This window comes from Odontesthes bonariensis, chromosome 15 (assembly GCF_027942865.1).
Source record: "Odontesthes bonariensis isolate fOdoBon6 chromosome 15, fOdoBon6.hap1, whole genome shotgun sequence".
NCBI lineage: Eukaryota > Metazoa > Chordata > Actinopteri > Atheriniformes > Atherinopsidae > Odontesthes > Odontesthes bonariensis.
In genome coordinates this window covers 38108672-38129074 of record NC_134520.1, presented here as the reverse complement: position 1 = coordinate 38129074, position 20403 = coordinate 38108672, and the positions used below count along the sequence as shown (strand labels likewise).

Sequence of the window (20403 nt, the reverse complement as noted above, 5' to 3'; positions counted from 1 at the left end):
AATAAATCCAATTTTGTTTACCCATAATAACATTCCATCTTTTATTTAAAGAGCGTGTCTGGATGGTGGAACTCCTCCCCCTACCTCTAAGCCCCGCCCCCTCTGAAGGAAACTCATTTCAGCCGCTCGTATCCACGACCTCCTTCTTTGGGTCTCTACCCAGATCTGAGCCCACAACTGAGTGTTGGAGCAAAGATGGAGCAGCAACCTGAAAGCTCCTCCTTCCGGCTCAGCTCCCTCTTCACCACAAAGGACCGGAGCAGGGCCCTCATTGCTGGACTCCTCCCCCTGAGGCAGAGACCCTCCCCCTGAGGCAGAGACTCCTCCCCCTGAGGCAGAGACTCCTCCCCCTGAGGCAGAGACTCCTCCCCCTGAGGCACAGACTCCTCCCCCTGAGGCAGAGACCCTCCCCCTGAGGCAGAGACTCCTCCCCCTGAGGCAGAGACTCCTCCCCCTGAGGCAGAGACTGCTCCCCTTGAGGCAGAGACCCCTTCCCTTGAGACAGAGACTCCTCCCCCTGAGGCAGAGGCTACTCCCCCTGAGGCAGAGGCTACTCCCCCTGAGGCAGAGGCTACTCCCCTGAGGCACAGACTCCTCCCCCTGAGGCAGAGGCTACTCCCCCTGAGGCAGAGGCTACTCCCCTGAGGCACAGACTCCTCCCCCTGAGGCACAGACTCCTCCCCCTGAGGCAGAGACCCCTCCCCCTGAGGCACAGACTCCTCCCCCATATGCAGACTCCTCCCCCTGAGGCACTTATTTGAACTTCCACTGTTTTCCCCGCCCCATAAAACCTTTATTCAATTAGTTGTATTTAACAGAATAACACTATTTAGGACAAAAAAACAGGAAAATGTAAACAAACAAAAAGATCACTTTTATTAAAAAATAATGTTTAATCACAAATAATCATGTTCATACTACTGATAATAATAAATGACTAAAAGCCCGAAGTGCAAATGTTCAACCACATAATTCTATACAAATGGGGTCATGATTAGACGCCCAAAGAGTGGACCTGGTTTGCACGTCGTTCGGACATTTTTTGAGAAGCAGCTAAGCTAAGCTAAGCTAAGATAAGCTAAGCTAAGCTTGAACGTTAGCCTTTCCGGGAGCAGGCTAGTTCAGCAACATCAGTTACCATGGTTACTCAGGGAGCGCCATCAGTTACCATGGAGCGGGCATTCCAATAAGCAACATTGGTGGAACGGAACTCTCTCTGAGATTAGCCAGAACTATTGAGAATGAGGAGTCACGTGACTCCGGTCGGCCGGTCGGCCATGTTGGCAGAAGAATCTATTGGTTGCCAGGGGCAACGCCATTAACTTAACGGATATCCTCCCGCATTTGTCATTTCGGCAGGGCAGAGACGAATACAAAAGAAAGCAAAGCAATGGAGAGAGATAAGGCGAAAGAAAAGGGACCTTACAGGGACAAGCTTATTACAAGCGGAAAGCAGCGGTATTTAGAGAAACTGTCCAGCATCCAAAATATTGATCCTTACGAGCTCCCTGCAGCAGAATGGCACAGAGACCTGGACCCTCCGTGCACATATATGGACATAGTCAATTATCTTGTCTTTGGTGTAAGTTACTACACTATGCAGGAGTTTAAAAGTCACAAACATTTAGTATCGTACGAGACTTTCTGCTGTGGCTGGGTGCAGGACTTGGCCATCTACAAGCCTCCAGGTGGCTCTGGTGATGATAACAGCGTTGTACTGGCAAAGGTAAGGTTCTTGTCATGCATTTTAGTGTGTTGTAATTACATTGCATTGAGACACTTCTTGACCAAAATGACAACGTAATTAACTGCGACTTGTTTTGTAAACACTAGATTAACGAGATGTTCAATGTACACAAACGTTTCCAATGTTTTGATGTATGCTAAAGCTTATGTTTAGGTATTTAGTTGTCATTTGATTTTAGCCCAACGACACATACTGTAGCAGGTTATTGTGTTGGGGGCTGCAAAGTGAACAAACCAGTTCTGGGTTGGCTAGGGTACTTATGTGTGATTGCAAGGCGTACATGTCCTGGTTAGATTTAAGCAATTAACATTTTGAATGCAAGGTGTACATGTCCTGGTTAGATTACAGCCATTATCAATGTGTCTAAAGTGTAGACTGTAACTTGAAATAAATGCTTTTTACTGTTTAGCTTATTTAACTTTATTTATTTTACAGGTCCTGCATTCACGGAGACTCTGAGCCTCCACTTACCCAGTCCAGTGGTATCACTTCAGTTGTGTGGGGCTTGTGGAGAGACCCCCCGCTGACACGCCATGGTTTTCCTCTTCTTGTGCTGAATAGTGTTTCTTTGTCCTTTTGCACTAGTAACAGTATTATTTTATTATTGCTTGTTGTCAATGTTTACATGCTGGAAATTTTTATACTTTTTATTCTGAATGCACACATGTTCTTTTGCACTGTTAACGTTTCTTAGAGGTATATTGCATTCTGCACCTTGCGCCCTTATTCTTTTTTCCTGTTCTGTTAATAAACATTGTTAAGCCATATCAAGTTGTTTCAAGCATTTATTTCAAACAAATTAAAAAGTAATGAACAAGGCACTCAAGCATTTATTTCAAACAAATTAAAAAGTAATGAACAATGAGGAATGAACTCAAACAACACTTTAGCACATGTTCGTGAAGGCACAGCAAACAGTGACAATCTTATCTAAAGGCATTAGGTTTTCACCCTCACATTTGAGCAGCATGTGCACAGGTACAGTTGAATGTAAAAAGCTGAATTTGTCCAGTCAGCGTGGTTCTCCAACATCTCATATGATGGCTTACCTACAACAGAATAAATAGTTTATGAAAAAAATCTATGCAATCAATGGCAAACCCATCACAGAACACATGCAAAATAAAGATACAGACTGAGAGGGTAACGCTGCTCATGGTATGACAAAAGGGCTGAAGGGGTACACATTAACACATTAGCCACATTAGGGGGTAGTTAACATTAATTTTCGAAGAGGCAACAGTTCGCTAGTTAGCTAGCTAGGCAGCAACGTCAGGTGCACTTCAGGGTTTGCAACAACATAAAGTAACTTCGTAGCTTTAAGAGACAACAACATAAAGACATTTTTAGAGAACGTACCCGAGTGAAAATGCAGAGAACACACTCTCATCGACGGAGGGGTGCAATCGAAAGTAAGGTCCAGCCAGCCAGGCAACCCGGCGTCTCCTCGTCAGGTCAGACGCCTGCTCTCCCTGATGCTGCATCCATTTAGGAAACCGAAAAAAAATGTATTTCGTTGTTCCTATGTTTCCCAAACGTATTATGTGAGGTACTGGAACAGTTCTTCACACAGCAGTGATTTCCAGGCATGTTCTTGCAATTCCGCACTGTTTAAACTTACTGATTTAAAAACACACGCGTACAATGTAAACGAACGGAGAGAATGGCGTTTTCTCGCTAGCATTCTGCCAACATGGCGGATAGGGGCGGGGCTCTGTACTATGACGACAACTCCTCATTCTCATATTGAGAATGAGGAGTTGTAGTTGGAGAAAAGCCAGGCTTTGTGCTCTTCCAGCTTCGTGGAACAGCCCTCAGGGTGACTCAGAACTTTCTGCTTCTGAACTCAGACAAACTCAAGTCGTTCTCTTTGGACCTGCTGCTGTTCACCTGTTGGCCACGTGGTGGCAGCCTCACGCCCATCCCGAGTTAAAGCTGCCAGAATGATAGAAGAAGAAGCTCGGCGGTGATTGGCCGCGGAGAGGGGCGTGCTGCACAGAGGAAAGATGGCGGCGGTGACCAGAAGCTCCTTCAGTGTGTTCAGACGGCTGGTGAGAAACAAACTTATTTAAACTTCACACGCGCCCGCCGTTGCTTTTGTGCCCGCGCGCCACCGCTGCGGATGCTAACTGCTGCAGATGCTAACATGACGTCATCGCTGTGAAGATGATGCTAACATGATCGTTAACCGCTGTGCTAACTCTGATGCTAACAGGCTAGCTGCTAACCTCTCTGTCAGAGCTCCGTTCAAACACTCCGACAGTTGTTTCCGTTCCGCGGTTCTGTAGGATCTCCTGTCCGGGCGGTTCTGGAAGTCTGTCATTAGTTTCAGAGCTCCAGCATCAGCGGTTCGGCCCATTTTAATTTATTTTTTATTTGGTCTTGTTGCCCCTGTTTCAGTCACAAAGAGTTTGAAGAATGAAAACAGAAGCCCGCACCGGAGGATCAGAATCAGAATTACTTTATTAATCCCTTGCGGGAAATTCCTTTTTTCTGCAGTGCACTCGTTTACAGAAAAAAGGATTAAGTCCGGAAATACAATAGTGCAAAATAAATATAATACAATAAGACAATAAGACAAAATAAGATAAAGTAAAGACAAAGCAAAATTACACCCTTCCCATATAAACAGTGTAAAAATAAGATATAAGAGAAGGAAAATCTCAGTATATACAATAAACAGTATTTACAATGCTGCTCAGTACCTAATTATTATTATTATTATTATTATATTATTATTATTATTGCACATGACCGGGTTATTGCACATAGTGAAGTAATGAAATAAATAAATAATAAATAATGAGATGAATAATGTTACCTGCCTCACCTGTGAGAGGTCACGTGTCAGTGTGGCCCAATCGGTGAAGGAGCCGAACCGGCACAGGAACCTGAAACATAACGAGCATTTAGATCCTGTCAGTTAAAGTAGTGATGCTGTGTACAGATACTTTAACTTTCCACGGTTACAGTCTCAGCTTTAATGGGAACAGAAGTCATAGAACACTTTAATTAGACCGAGTTCGCCTGTTCTGTGTGTTTAATTCAGTTCAGTTTTATTTATAAAGGACCAAATCCCATCAGGTGTCATCTCAGGGCGCTTCAAAGATTCAAAGATGCACTTCAGTGCATTGTAGTATAATCCAATCAAATCCACTTAATTCAATTAAAATGAGTCCAATTCATAAAGAACCAATTAAAACAGTTTCCGAGCTCAGGAAACACAGAAACTTCTCTCTGATCCAATCCCCCCAAACCTCCATCAGAACCAGAACCAGGAACCATCTGCCTGGACCAGCTGGGGGCTGAGAGGACAGGAAAGAGGGGACAACAAGTACGCCTACTGCATACTACATACTGCATACTACATACTGCATACTGCATACTACATACTGCATACTACATACTGCATACTGCATACTACATACTGCATACTACATACTGCATACTACATACTGCATACTGCATACTACATACTACATACTGCATACTACATACTACATACTGCATACTACATACTGCATACTACATACTACATACTGCATACTACATACTACATACTACATACTGCATACTACATACTGCATACTACATACTGCATACTGCATACTACATACTGCATACTACATACTGCATACTGCATACTGCATACTACATACTGCATACTACATACTGCATACTACATACTGCATACTACATACTGCATACTACATACTGCATACTGCATACTGCATACTGCATACTACATACTACATACTACATACTACATACTACATACTGCATACTACATACTGCATACTGCATACTACATACTGCATACTACATACTGCATACTGCATACTGCATACTACATACTGCATACTGCATACTACATACTGCATACTACATACTACATACTGCATACTACATACTGCATACTGCATACTACATACTGCATACTGCATACTACATACTGCATACTACATACTGCATACTGCATACTGCATACTACATACTGCATACTGCATACTACATACTGCATACTGCATACTACATACTGCATACTACATACTGCATACTACATACTACATACTGCATACTACATACTGCATACTACATACTGCATACTACATACTGCATACTACATACTTACATACTGCATACTACATACTGCATACTGCATACTGCATACTACATACTTACATACTGCATACTGCATACTACATACTACATACTGCATACTACATACTGCATACTACATACTGCATACTGCATACTACATACTGCATACTACATACTACATACTACATACTACATACTGCATACTACATACTTACATACTGCATACTACATACTGCATACTACATACTACATACTACATACTGCATACTACATACTGCATACTACATACTTACATACTGCATACTGCATACTACATACTGCATACTACATACTACATACTACATACTGCATACTACATACTTACATACTGCATACTGCATACTACATACTACATACTGCATACTACATACTGCATACTACATACTGCATACTACATACTGCATACTGCATACTACATACTGCATACTACATACTGCATACTGCATACTGCATACTACATACTGCATACTACATACTTACATACTGCATACTGCATACTACATACTGCATACTGCATACTACATACTGCATACTACATACTGCATACTACATACTTACATACTGCATACTGCATACTACATACTGCATACTACATACTACATACTTACATACTGCATACTACATACTGCATACTACAAACTGCATACTGCATACTACATACTGCATACTACATACTACATACTTACATACTGCATACTGCATACTGCATACTACATACTGCATACTACATACTGCATACTACATACTGCATACTGCATACTGCATACTTACATACTTACATACTGCATACTACATACTGCATACTTACATACTACATACTGCATACTGCATACTTACATACTTACATACTACATACTGCATACTACATACTGCATACTACATACTACATACTGCATACTTACATACTTACATACTGCATACTACATACTACATACTACATACTGCATACTGCATACTTACATACTTACATACTGCATACTACATACTGCATACTACATACTTACATACTGCATACTACATACTTACATACTGCATACTTACATACTTACATACTGCATACTTACATACTTACATACTTACATACTACATACTGCATACTACATACTGCATACTACATACTGCATACTGCATACTACATACTACATACTGCATACTGCATACTACATACTGCATATTACATACTACATACTACATACTGCATACTGCATACTGCATATTACATACTACATACTTACATACTTACATACTACATACTGCATACTACATACTGCATATTACATACTACATACTGCATACTGCATACTACATACTGCATATTACATACTTACATACTACATACTACATACTTCTCGATCAGACAGTATGCAGAGAGTTTACCCACAATGCATTTCGCTCCTGCCTGAGCCGAAATCAGCCGGCCTGAAGCTGATTTCTCTTAAGCTCTAAACTCTGTAAACTTTAGCAACATTTGAAACATTTTCAGGAGAGAAAGTAGTCGTTTAGATCCCCAACGTGTTGAAAACCTGACAAAATACCGGCTGTTTACCATTTTGTTCCCACGAATTCGGCGCTACTAAAGCTAGCCGCAGTGAGCTAACGCACTTCCTGTTATTTTCACAAAATAAAATACCCGTTGCCTTTTATCACAGGGAAAGCCATTACCATACAATTGGTGCTTTTGTTTTGAAAACAGGAAGTGAACCTACCCTCGTTGTAGCTAGCTTGAAACTGCCGTTTTGACAGGAAATGACGATCGGCGACGTCACGTTACGTTGCATCTTGGGTAGTTTGAGTATGAGTAGTAACCTCATGATGCATACCCAACATTTAGGAGAATCTAGTATGCATCCGGGAACTTAAAAAAAGTTAAAGTTAGTAGGAGTAGTAGGAGAAGTATGCGGTTTCGAACACAGCCAGAGAAACACAAGTTAATGACAACAATGATGTCACATGTTCATGGAGAGGTGCATCATGGGAGCTCCCCCAGCAGGCTGGGCCTATAGCAGCTTAACTATGGGATGTTTCAGGGCAGGGGTGGGCGATATGGGAAAAATGTTGTATCACGATTTTTTTGCATAAAATCACGATTTCGATTTTTTATCACGATCTTCCATCCAAAAAAAAAAGACCAATTACAGTAGAGTTAAGTCGACATGCTGAACCACAGAAGAGCTAAGGAGTAAAAGAAAGAATTTGGCAGTGAACACATTGTAATTCAACTGTAACCCAATTCAAGATGAAAAATAATGATCTAATTAATGACATCTGACACAGTGAGAGTGAAGCAACCGGAAACAGAAAAACGAACCTCTGATGACGACTTGACTCCACCTCATGATGCCATTTAGCAACAGATGAGCAACGCTGCATGTTCATTTACTGCAGCCACAGTCACGCACTGCCGTCACCAGAGCGCCCTAAAGGAATACTTTCCAGCTGTGTAATGTTTGTCACGGTCGCGGTGCATCCCTTTTCTCTTGCACCGTAGTTAGCTTACGAGCTAGCGGTTTCCTCATCCGACCCAGAGTGCTGCTGCTGGCCGTGAGTTTCTCCCGTGCGCCGCTATGTGCTGTGCATGGTGCCGCTGCTGCTGTTCCCATTCCTGATGTGGACCAGCAGCAGTGGGTTAGGGTAGAAGAAACCCCGAACCAATTCCAAATTACAGAGGTGGATTTCCTCTTCTTCACCAGCTCGTCGGCTTGGCTTTCAGCCATGGCTGTCCATGCGTTTTCTAAGTTTTTACAAACACAACATGGAGGCGTGTAAGAAAGTGTCACGACGCACAGTTCGCTATGATTGGTCGGTTAGGTTAAGGACGCCCTACGTCTGCCGCATCGGCGGGAACCAGCATTAAAAAAAAAAAGGAGAGTTTTAAGCCTTACAGGGTCAACAACCAGAACAGACGGGTTCAGGTGATGGTTCTGACCTCTGTCTGTCCTCTGTGTGACCTCTGTCTGTCCTCTGACCTCTGTGTGACCTCTGTCTGTCCTCTGACCTCTGTGTGACCTCTGTCTGTCCTCTGTGTGACCTCTGTCTGTCCTCTGACCTCTGTGTGACCTCTGTCTGTCCTCTGTGTGACCTCTGTCTGTCCTCTGACCTCTGTGTGACCTCTGACCTCTGTCTGTCCTCTGACCTCTGTCTGACCTCTGTCTGTCCTCTGACCTCTGTGTGACCTCTGTCTGTCCTCTGTGTGACCTCTGTCTGTCCTCTGTGTGACCTCTGTCTGTCCTCTGACCTCTGTGTGACCTCTGTGTCCTCTGTGTCCTCTGTGTCCTCTGTGTGACCTCTGTCTGTCCTCTGACCTCTGTGTCCTCTGTCTGACCTCTGTCTGTCCTCTGACCTCTGTGTGACCTCTGTGTCCTCTGTGTGACCTCTGTCTGTCCTCTGTGTCCTCTGTGTGACCTCTGTCTGTCCTCTGACCTCTGTGTGACCTCTGTGTGACCTCTGTGTCCTCTGTCTGACCTCTGTCTGTCCTCTGACCTCTGTGTGACCTCTGTGTCCTCTGTGTCCTCTGTGTCCTCTGTGTGACCTCTGTCTGTCCTCTGACCTCTGTCTGTCCTCTGACCTCTGTGTGACCTCTGTGTCCTCTGTGTCCTCTGTGTGACCTCTGTCTGTCCTCTGACCTCTGTCTGTCCTCTGACCTCTGTGTGACCTCTGTGTCCTCTCCCCGGCAGCTGAGTCAACAGTACCGCCGCCGATGTTTCCGGCTCCAGAGCTTCAGGTCCAACAGAACCCTGCAGCCGCTCGCCTTCACCTGGGACAGAAACCTCCAGATGTTCAGCAGCAGGTCGCTGCACAGCGCCACCGGTAAGCCCCGCCCACCTGGCAGGTGTTCAGTGGATATGAAACCTGTTGTGCATTAGGTCTGATGTCATTAAACGGTAATGATGTCATCAAACAGTAATGATGTCACCGTTGTGCTTTCGGCAGCGTGTCGAGGACCCATCGTCCAGTTCAAACTGTCAGACATCGGAGAGGGAATCATGGAGGTGACGGTGAAGGAGTGGTACGTGGAAACACACACACCTGGAACCACAGACACACACACCTGGAACCACAGACACACACACCTGGAACCACAGACACACACACCTGGAACCACAGACACACACACCTGGAACCACAGACACACACACCTGGAACCACAGACACACACACCTGGAACCATAAGCCCCTTTCACACTGCGACCCGCTACCTTAGCGGGTCCAAATTGCACCTTTGACCCGCGTCAGCAATGTGAACGCTTGGCGTGTTGGTGACGCGTGTCGCCTGAAGCCGAGTTCAGGGGGCGTGGCCTAGTGGCAGAGCGTCACAGGAAACACATAAAATGCTGGGCGTGTACAATGACGTAGGCACAAGCCATGCGTCGGAGGTAGGCCTAAATACACCTTGAAGACTCATTTTTGCAATTGTATATGCAGTTCATGGAGATGTTATTTTACGGGGTGTGGATGGTCACAACGTGGGATGCCGCCGAAAAACATATGCGGAGAATACAAGAGCACTATAGTCCCCGAAATGTGGCGGTAAATAACGTCCTCTGCTCGGAGGCTGGGGAGCTCGCGGACCTCCTTGTCTCCCCAGTTGGCCATATTAAAAAATGTCTCCAACTTGATGTAGGCTAAAACAGAGTGAAACTTGTCCTCACCTGTCGCTGTTGTTCTGAATCAGCTGTCCATTCTGTCTTTTAAACTCCTCACGTCACGCCCACGTCCGACCCGCGTCGATTGCGTTCACACCAAACTCGGCTCGGCAAAAAGACTAGGGTCCGACGCGGGTCGAAAGGCGAGTCGAGTTGACGCGGCAGCCCGTGTCGTCAGTGTGAAAGGAACAGCGGACACGCTAAATTCGCGGATTAAACGCGGGTTATTCGGCAGTGTGAAAGGGGCTATAGACACACACACCTGGAAGTCGGATGAAATGCGGCGCGACTGTTCACTGTGATACGGGTCTGAAATGGGCAAAAAAAATCCCATTTCTGCCCCTTGTTTCTGCTTTGTGAACGTAGCCGAATAGCGAGCTAAAGCTAGCGTGTTTCTAGCGTTAAAGCTAGCGTGTTTCCTGTCACAGGTACGTGAAGGAGGGCGACAAAGTGTCTCAGTTTGACAGCATCTGCGAGGTGCAGAGCGACAAGGCATCCGTCACCATCACCAGCCGCTACGACGGCGTCATTAAGAAGCTCTACTACGATGTGGACGCCACCGCGCTCGTGGGCACGCCGCTGGTCGACATCGAGACGGAGTCCCGCTCAGGTGAGTCTCCAGCATCTGGTTTCACTGTGTAGTTCTGCAACTACACCGGGTAACCTGAACCGGGTCACCCGAACCGGGTCACCCGAACCGGGTCACCTGAGCCGGGTCACCTGAACCAAGTCACCCGAACCGGGTCACCCGAACCGGGTCACCTGAGCCGGGTCACCCGAACCAAGTCACCCGAACCGGGTCACCCGAACCGGGTCACCTGAGCCGGGTCACCTGAACCAGGTCACCTGAATCAGGCTGACGTCTGACTGTCGTTCAGAGGTCATCCAGGAGGAGGACGTGGTGGAGACGCCGGCCATGGCCCGGGAGGAGCACACCCACCAGGAAATCAAGGGTCTGAAGACCCAGGCTACGCCCGCCGTCCGGCGCCTCGCCATGGAGAACAACGTGAGTCTGCCTCCCGCCTGTCTGCTGTCAGACTTTGGGTTGCAAAGGGGCGGAAAATGTCCGGTAAATTTCGGGAAAGTTAAGCTTGGGAATTTTGGATATATTCCATATTGGAAACATTCCATGGGAATTATGGGAACTAATGGGAATTTAAGGGAACTAATGGGAATTTAAGAGAACTAACTGGGAATATATTATATCCAAGCATAAATATAAACAGAAGTCGTAAGAAAACATCCATACAAAATGTTTTCAACAGATATTTCAACAGATTTATTTGTAAGTGGAGTACAACACGTTCTAATTACTCGTTTCGTGGATGAACAAAAACAGGAGTGTTGGGTTCAGTATTACCCATCCCCTAACCCCCCTCATTCTTCTGCACGTGATGGAGGCGTGCACAGTGCCAGTAGGGGGCGTGGTCTCAGTAGCCATGCAGTAAGCAGTGTGCTCCGTGCATGTGATTGAGGAATGGCATCTGTTTGTTTTAGTCAAGATTATGCCCAAAATATACTTTCCTCAACTATATTTAAGTTCCCTAGAAGAGCCGACCTTCAATTTTGAAAATTCCCAGTTTATTCCCATAACTTCCCGTTAATTCCCTTAAATTCCCACGGAAAGTTTCCGTCTTTGAAAATTCCGGGAGTTCTGCAACCCTAGTCTGGTTTCCGTGTCCTCGGTGTCCCTGTAAGTAGCTTCTGTCTCGGCCGGTGTGTCCTCTCAGATAAAACTCAGTGAGGTGGTGGGGACAGGGAAAGACGGACGGATCCTGAAGGAGGACATCCTGAACTTCCTGGCCAAGCAGACCGGAGCCATCTTGCCCCCGGCCCCGTTCCAGGAGATCCAGACTCCGGGTCCGGCCCCCGCCGCTGCCGCTCCTGCTGCCAAACCCGTGGGCGCTCAGACGGCAGCTAAACCTCCACCCGCCACACCCAAACCGGTCTTCACCGGCAAGGATGTGACGGAGCCACTCAAAGGTGAGTTCACTGAGGACTAGGGATGGGAATTGATAAGATTTTTAGGATTCCAATTCCATTTTCGATTCTGCTTAACGATTCGGTTCTTTGTCGGTTCCCTTATCGATTCTCATTTGGAGAAAAAGGACAACAAACCGGTCGATTAGCATCAACTTTGTTTAGTTTAGAAGTAACACGAGTCGTGACCTCACAAACCCAACAACGGTGAGGTCCACATTGGTCTATCCTGGCCTGGGTAATTGAACTCTTCCTGCTCTGGTGAAAGGAGAAGCTGGAGGTAGAGGTGAACTGGGGGTAGTACCACCAGCCTCTGGCTCTGAGCCAGTCAGGCTCTGTCTCTCATGATTTCATCTAAATGTAATGCCTGAGAAGGCATTCATTTAACCTTAACCGTTACTAACAGCAGCTTTTACAATGAGGCAAATGGTGCTAACATCATAGGCAGTGTTTGTTAGTTAGTTAGTTACCTGCAGTGTTAGCCGAGGACATGCTAACGTTGCTAACGTTGCTGGGTTCAGATTCACCAACGTTAGTCCGGAGCGGATCGAAAACGCGACATTCATTCATAGTTATTGCATGTTGGTAGTATTTCCTCCCTTTGGTGAAATATTCACTTTGCAAGTTGCCCTGTTGTCGTCTTTTTTAGGGATGTGTAACCAAACCTTTGAGCGTTTGTACCGCTTGGGCGCCATGTTTACTGTTGGCTGCTGGCTGCGCTGGACTTCGCGCCCACTGGAATCGATAAGGGAATCGTTTGCAAAATCGCCAAAACGATTCCAAGGAATTGAAACACTGGGAACCGGTTCTCAACAAGAACCGGTTTTTGATTCCCATCCCTACTAAGGACTCTGAACTCTGCAGCGTTTCAGTGTCCCTGTGGGGTTAAGGGTCATCTGTGTGTGCAGGTTTCCACAAAGCGATGGTGAGGACGATGACCGCGGCGCTGAAGATCCCTCACTTTGGCTACTGTGACGAGGTAGACCTCAGCCGCCTGGTGGCTCTGAGATCAGAACTGAGGTCCATCGCTGAGAGCCGAGGGGTGAAGCTCAGCTACATGCCCTTCTTCATCAAGGTGAGGCCAAGTGGTGAGAGGCAACGCTGCGTTGGTTTTAACTGGGCCAGAACCTAACGGTGTGGTTTCCCTGGTCCTCAGGCCGCCTCCCTTGGTCTCCTCCACTTCCCCATCCTGAATGCTTCATTAGACGAAGGCTGCCAGAACATCACCTACAAGGTGAGCTCAGTGTTTGGCAGGACCGGCTGCTGCTGTTCTGGAGGTGATGATGAGACCGCTCTCTGTCCTGCAGGCGTCTCACAACATCGGCCTGGCGATGGACACCAGTCAGGGTCTGCTGGTTCCTAACGTGAAGAACGTTCAGCTGCTCAGCGTGTTCGAGGTCGCCCAGGAGTTGAACCGCCTGCAGACGCTGGGCTCTGCCGGCCAGCTGAGCACCACGGATCTGACCGGGGGAACCTTCACGCTGTCCAACATCGGATCGGTGAGTCCCACCACTCATTGAGATTATCAAAGGAGGTGGAGCTACACCGCCTCCGTCTCCTGTGAATGAGATGAGTTTGTGTTTGTGATTTTATCCAGATCGGAGGGACGTACGCCAAACCAGTCATTCTTCCTCCAGAGGTCGCCATCGGAGCACTGGGAAAGATCCAGGTGAGCTCCTAACTCAGGTTCCTCCTACAGTCCAGTTGGCTGGAACATCAGAGGCCAAAACAAGAAACAGAACAACCCCAAGTTACTGCAAACAAGTTTCTGTACCCTGAACCAAAAACAGGAGTTCTGAACTCATTGGACCCAACGAAAAAAAGGAGTTCTGAACTCATTGGACCCAATGAGAAACGGGAGTTCTGAACTCATTGGACCCAATGAGAAACGGGAGTTCTGAACTCATTGGACCCAACGAAAAAGAGGAGTTCTGAACTCATTGGACCCAATGAGAAACGGGAGTTCTGAACTCATTGGACCCAATGAAAAAGAGGAGTTCTGAACTCATTGGACCCAATGAAAAAGAGGAGTTCTGAACTCATTGGATCCAATGAGAAACGGGAGTTCTGAACTCATTGGACCCAACGAGAAACGGGAGATCTGAACTCATTGGACCCAACGAGAAACGGGAGTTCTGAACTCATTGGACCCAACGAGAAACGGGAGTTCTGAACTCATTGGACCCAATGAGAAAAAGGAGTTCTGAACTCATTGGACCCAATGAAAAAGAGGAGTTCTGAACTCATTGGATCCAATGAGAAACGGGAGTTCTGAACTCATTGGACCCAACGAGAAACGGGAGATCTGAACTCATTGGACCCAACGAGAAACGGGAGTTCTGAACTCATTGGACCCAACGAGAAACGGGACTTCTGAACTCATTGGACCCAATGAGAAACGGGAGTTCTGAACTCATTGGACCCAATGAGAAACGGGAGTTCTGAACTCATTGGACCCAATGAGAAACGGGAGTTCTGAACTCATTGGACCCAATGAAAAACGGGAGTTCTGAACTCATTGGACCCAATGAGAAACGGGAGTTCTGAACTCATTGGACCCAATGAGAAACGGGAGTTCTGAACTCATTGGACCCAACGAGAAACGGGAGTTCTGAACTCATTGGACCCAACGAGAAACGGGAGTTCTGAACTCATTGGACCCAATGAGAAACAGGAGATCTGAACTCATTGGACCCAATGAGAAACGGGAGTTCTGAACTCATTGGACCCAATGAGAAACGGGACTTCTGAACTCATTGGACCCAATGAGAAACGGGAGTTCTGAACTCATTGGACCCAACGAGAAACGGGAGTTCTGAACTCATTGGACCCAATGAGAAACAGGAGATCTGAACTCATTGGACCCAATGAGAAACAGGAGTTCTGAACTCATTGGACCCAATGAGAAACGGGACTTCTGAACTCATTGGACCCAATGAGAAACGGGAGTTCTGAACTCATTGGACCCAATGAGAAACAGGAGTTCTGAACTCATTGGACCCAATGAGAAACGGGAGTTCTGAACTCATTGGACCCAACGAGAAACAGGAGTTCTGAACTCATTGGACCCAATGAGAAACAGGAGATCTGAACTCATTGGACCCAATGAAAAAGAGGAGTTCTGAACTCATTGGACCCAACGAGAAACGGGAGTTCTGAACTCATTGGACCCAACGAGAAACGGGAGTTCTGAACTCATTGGACCCAACGAGAAACGGGAGTTCTGAACTCATTGGACCCAACGAGAAACAGGAGATCTGAACTCATTGGACCCAATGAAAAAGAGGAGTTCTGAACTCATTGGACCCAATGAGAAACGGGAGTTCTGAACTCATTGGACCCAACGAGAAACAGGAGATCTGAACTCATTGGACCCAATGAAAAAGAGGAGTTCTGAACTCATTGGACCCAATGAGAAACAGGAGTTCTGAACTCATTGGACCCAATGAGAAACGGGACTTCTGAACTCATTGGACCCAACGAGAAACAGGAGATCTGAACTCATTGGACCCAATGAAAAAGAGGAGTTCTGAACTCATTGGACCCAATGAGAAACAGGAGATCTGAACTCATTGGACCCAATGAAAAAGAGGAGTTCTGAACTCATTGGACCCAATGAGAAACGGGAGTTCTGAACTCATTGGACCCAACGAGAAACAGGAGATCTGAACTCATTGGACCCAATGAGAAACGGGAGATCTGAACTCATTGGACCCAATGAGAAACGGGAGTTCTGAACTCATTGGACCCAATGAGAAACGGGACTTCTGAACTCATTGGACCCAATGAGAAACGGGACTTCTGAACTCATTGGACCCAATGAGAAACGGGAGTTCTGAACTCATTGGACCCAATGAGAAACAGGAGTTCTGAACTCATTGGACCCAATGAGAAACGGGAGTTCTGAACTCATTGGACCCAACGAGAAACGGGAGTTCTGAACTCATTGGACCCAATGAGAAACAGGAGATCTGAACTCATTGGACCCAACGAGAAACAGGAGATCTGAACTCATTGGACCCAATGAAAAAGAGGAGTTCTGAACTCATTGGACCCAACGAGAAACGGGAGTTCTGAACTCATTGGACCCAATGAGAAACAGGAGTTCTGAACTCATTGGACCCAATGAGAAACGGGACTTCTGAACTCATTGGACCCAATGAGAAACGGGAGTTCTGAACTCATTGGACCCAATGAGAAACGGGACTTCTGAACTCATTGGACCCAATGAGAAACGGGAGTTCTGAACTCATTGGACCCAATGAGAAACAGGAGTTCTGAACTCATTGGACCCAACGAGAAACGGGAGTTCTGAACTCATTGGACCCAACGAGAAACAGGAGATCTGAACTCATTGGACCCAATGAAAAAGAGGAGTTCTGAACTCATTGGACCCAATGAGAAACGGGAGTTCTGAACTCATTGGACCCAACGAGAAACAGGAGATCTGAACTCATTGGACCCAATGAAAAAGAGGAGTTCTGAACTCATTGGACCCAATGAGAAACGGGAGTTCTGAACTCATTGGACCCAACGAGAAACGGGAGTTCTGAACTCATTGGACCCAATGAGAAACAGGAGATCTGAACTCATTGGACCCAATGAGAAACAGGAGTTCTGAACTCATTGGACCCAATGAGAAACGGGACTTCTGAACTCATTGGACCCAATGAGAAACGGGAGTTCTGAACTCATTGGACCCAATGAGAAACGGGAGTTCTGAACTCATTGGACCCAATGAGAAACGGGAGTTCTGAACTCATTGGACCCAACGAGAAACAGGAGTTCTGAACTCATTGGACCCAATGAGAAACAGGAGATCTGAACTCATTGGACCCAACGAGAAACAGGAGATCTGAACTCATTGGACCCAATGAAAAAGAGGAGTTCTGAACTCATTGGACCCAACGAGAAACGGGAGTTCTGAACTCATTGGACCCAATGAGAAACAGGAGATCTGAACTCATTGGACCCAACGAGAAACGGGAGTTCTGAACTCATTGGACCCAACGAGAAACGGGAGTTCTGAACTCATTGGACCCAACGAGAAACAGGAGATCTGAACTCATTGGACCCAATGAAAAAGAGGAGTTCTGAACTCATTGGACCCAATGAGAAACGGGAGTTCTGAACTCATTGGACCCAACGAGAAACGGGAGTTCTGAACTCATTGGACCCAACGAGAAACGGGAGTTCTGAACTCATTGGACCCAACGAGAAACGGGAGTTCTGAACTCATTGGACCCAACGAGAAACGGGAGTTCTGAACTCATTGGACCCAACGAGAAACGGGAGTTCTGAACTCATTGGACCCAACGAGAAACAGGAGTTCTGAACTCATTGGACCCAACGAGAAACGGGAGTTCTGAACTCATTGGACCCAATGAAAAAGAGGAGTTCTGAACTCATTGGACCCAACGAGAAACGGGAGTTCTGAACTCATTGGACCCAATGAGAAACGGGAGTTCTGAACTCATTGGACCCAACGAGAAACAGGAGATCTGAACTCATTGGACCCAACGAGAAACGGGAGTTCTGAACTCATTGGACCCAATGAGAAACGGGAGTTCTGAACTCATTGGACCCAATGAGAAACGGGAGATCTGAACTCATTGGACCCAATGAAAAAGAGGAGTTCTGAACTCATTGGACCCAACGAGAAACGGGAGTTCTGAACTCATTGGACCCAATGAGAAACGGGAGTTCTGAACTCATTGGACCCAACGAGAAACAGGAGATCTGAACTCATTGGACCCAACGAGAAACGGGAGTTCTGAACTCATTGGACCCAATGAGAAACGGGAGTTCTGAACTCATTGGACCCAATGAGAAACGGGAGATCTGAACTCATTGGACCCAACGAGAAACAGGAGATCTGAACTCATTGGACCCAACGAGAAACGGGAGTTCTGAACTCATTGGACCCAATGAGAAAGAGGAGTTCTGAACTCATTGGACCCAATGAGAAACGGGAGATCTGAACTCATTGGACCCAACGAGAAACAGGAGATCTGAACTCATTGGACCCAACGAGAAACGGGAGTTCTGAACTCATTGGACCCAATGAAAAAGAGGAGTTCTGAACTCATTGGACCCAACGAGAAACAGGAGTTCTGAACTCATTGGACCCAATGAGAAACGGGAGTTCTGAACTCATTGGACCCAACGAGAAACAGGAGTTCTGAACTCATTGGACCCAATGAGAAACAGGACTGGCAGCTCTCTCCTTCAGGTCCGGTTTAAACAAAGATTTACAAACAAAATTAATCCTAACAGATCAACAGATGTTTAGGTTTATTGCTAACGTGCCTCACCTGTGTGCGCAGGTGTTGCCGCGGTTCGACGCCGGCGGTCAGGTGGTCCGAGCTCACATCATGAACGTCAGCTGGTCGGCGGATCATCGCATCATCGACGGCGCCACCATGTGCCGCTTCTCCAACCTGTGGCGGGAGTACCTGGAGAACCCGGCCAGCATGGTGCTGGACCTGAAATAGACTTAACATTTCCCATCAGCCCCGGCGGGGACCAGACGCCACACTAACCCCACGGCCCCGCCCACCCACCGCCTTCACTTCCTGTTCCTGTCTGAGGCCTTCGTGTCCCGTCGCTTCCTTGATTCCTTTGAGCAGGGCGCTGGGGGGGAAGGGTTAGCCTGTCTGTCACAGCGTTGCCATGACGACACTCAGAGTAGCTTTGTTTAACTTTAGATTCAGAGTGAAGGATTTTAAGTGTGTCATCTCTCAAATTCTGGCTGACCCAAAACAGTATTTTCTCTTCTTCTTCTTCCTTCTTCTTCTTCTTCTCGACTCTGGAGGCTCTGCAGATCCGTTATTCGGTTCTGACTCGGGGGGGACGTTTTAATCTTCTGGGTCATCGGGTCTCTGAAGGGTTAAACGGGGCTGAGGACCAGGAAGTGTCGGTCTGATCCGGTCTCAAATAAAATCCGAGAGGGCTCCAGAACCGACCGGCTCTTTGTTTCGGACCACATCAGAAACCTTCCAGCTCAGTTGGGTCCAAAGTGCCTTAAACCTGCGGTCCCACCCACGGCCAGCAGGGGGCAGCTTCTCACCTTTAAATGTGTTCGGGTCGCAGGTTTATTCCGTAAATTCTGGTGCCGCTTAGAGGGAAATGGACCATCGAGCAGGGCGTGCCGTGGGGCGGTCATCATGTTCAGCTTGTAAAGGTTCTGGATCAGAACCGGTCCCCCATCGAATGTGTCCGTATTATTCAGAACCGGTCCGTCTCTGCTGGATCAGACCCGACTCTTTCCTCCAATCAGAACTGGGTCTGGTCTGTTTTTTTTAAGTTGATCTACCAGAACCAGAACCGGGTTGTGTTTGAGCCAGAACTGACGGTCTGTACCGGGTCACCGATGGCTGAGTTTTGTGTTTGGACTTTGGTTCTGGCTGCTGCTGCTGGTGTGAGTTCTGTTCCTGAAGACCTGAACGGTGTTGTTGGTTCTGACCTACAAACTGCTGAGTAAGAATCCTCCGGATCCTCACAGAACCAGGTCCTGACCCAGGTCCAGACCGGAGGTGAGACCCGGTTGATCATGAGCTGGTTCTGTCCTATGTTCTGGAACTGACCCGTAGAGTCCATCGGGCCATAAAACCCAAATGTTCCTGAATCCGACCGTTAAGCCCTCGGCTCCCCAGCTGATGAAGATGGCGGCCATCTTCCTCCCGGATGCCTTCGGTGCCCCGGTGGCTGCTGGGTAATGAGCACATGGCCTCAGCCGTGTTCCACCTGCGTTTGTCTCCTGTTTTTCCTGCTTTGTGTTGGTTGTAGCCGCAGAAACTGTAAGAACTGCTGGTGTTCCATGTTTCTCTGATGATGACGAGCGTGTGTGTGAAGATGATATCAATAAAACTGACGTGCACAGTCCTGAGTGTG

General features: G+C 46.9%; 1 protein-coding gene across 1 annotated transcript; it reads left to right on the top strand.

The window, feature by feature from the left end:
- The first annotated feature begins 3700 nt into the window (after window positions 1-3700).
- dbt (dihydrolipoamide branched chain transacylase E2) lies at window positions 3701-20391 on the top strand. The gene is made up of 11 exons (XM_075486139.1): window positions 3701-3798; window positions 9562-9694; window positions 9818-9893; window positions 10959-11140; window positions 11409-11536; window positions 12261-12513; window positions 13419-13585; window positions 13667-13744; window positions 13818-14009; window positions 14108-14179; window positions 18837-20391. The coding sequence occupies exons 1-11, from the start codon at window positions 3754-3756 to the stop codon at window positions 19002-19004; spliced, it is 1494 nt and encodes a 497-aa protein (XP_075342254.1). The 5' UTR covers window positions 3701-3753; the 3' UTR covers window positions 19005-20391.
- The last annotated feature ends 12 nt before the right edge of the window (window positions 20392-20403 follow it).

Coding starts and splice junctions, on each gene's coding strand:
- dbt (XM_075486139.1), top strand. CDS start 3,754: ATGGCGGCGGTGACCAGAAGCTCCTTCAGTGTGTTCAGACGGCTG. Junction 11,537..12,260: donor GCCTCGCCATGGAGAACAAC/GTGAGTCTGCCT, acceptor GTGTCCTCTCAG/ATAAAACTCAGTGAGGTGGT. Junction 13,745..13,817: donor GCCAGAACATCACCTACAAG/GTGAGCTCAGTG, acceptor TCTGTCCTGCAG/GCGTCTCACAACATCGGCCT.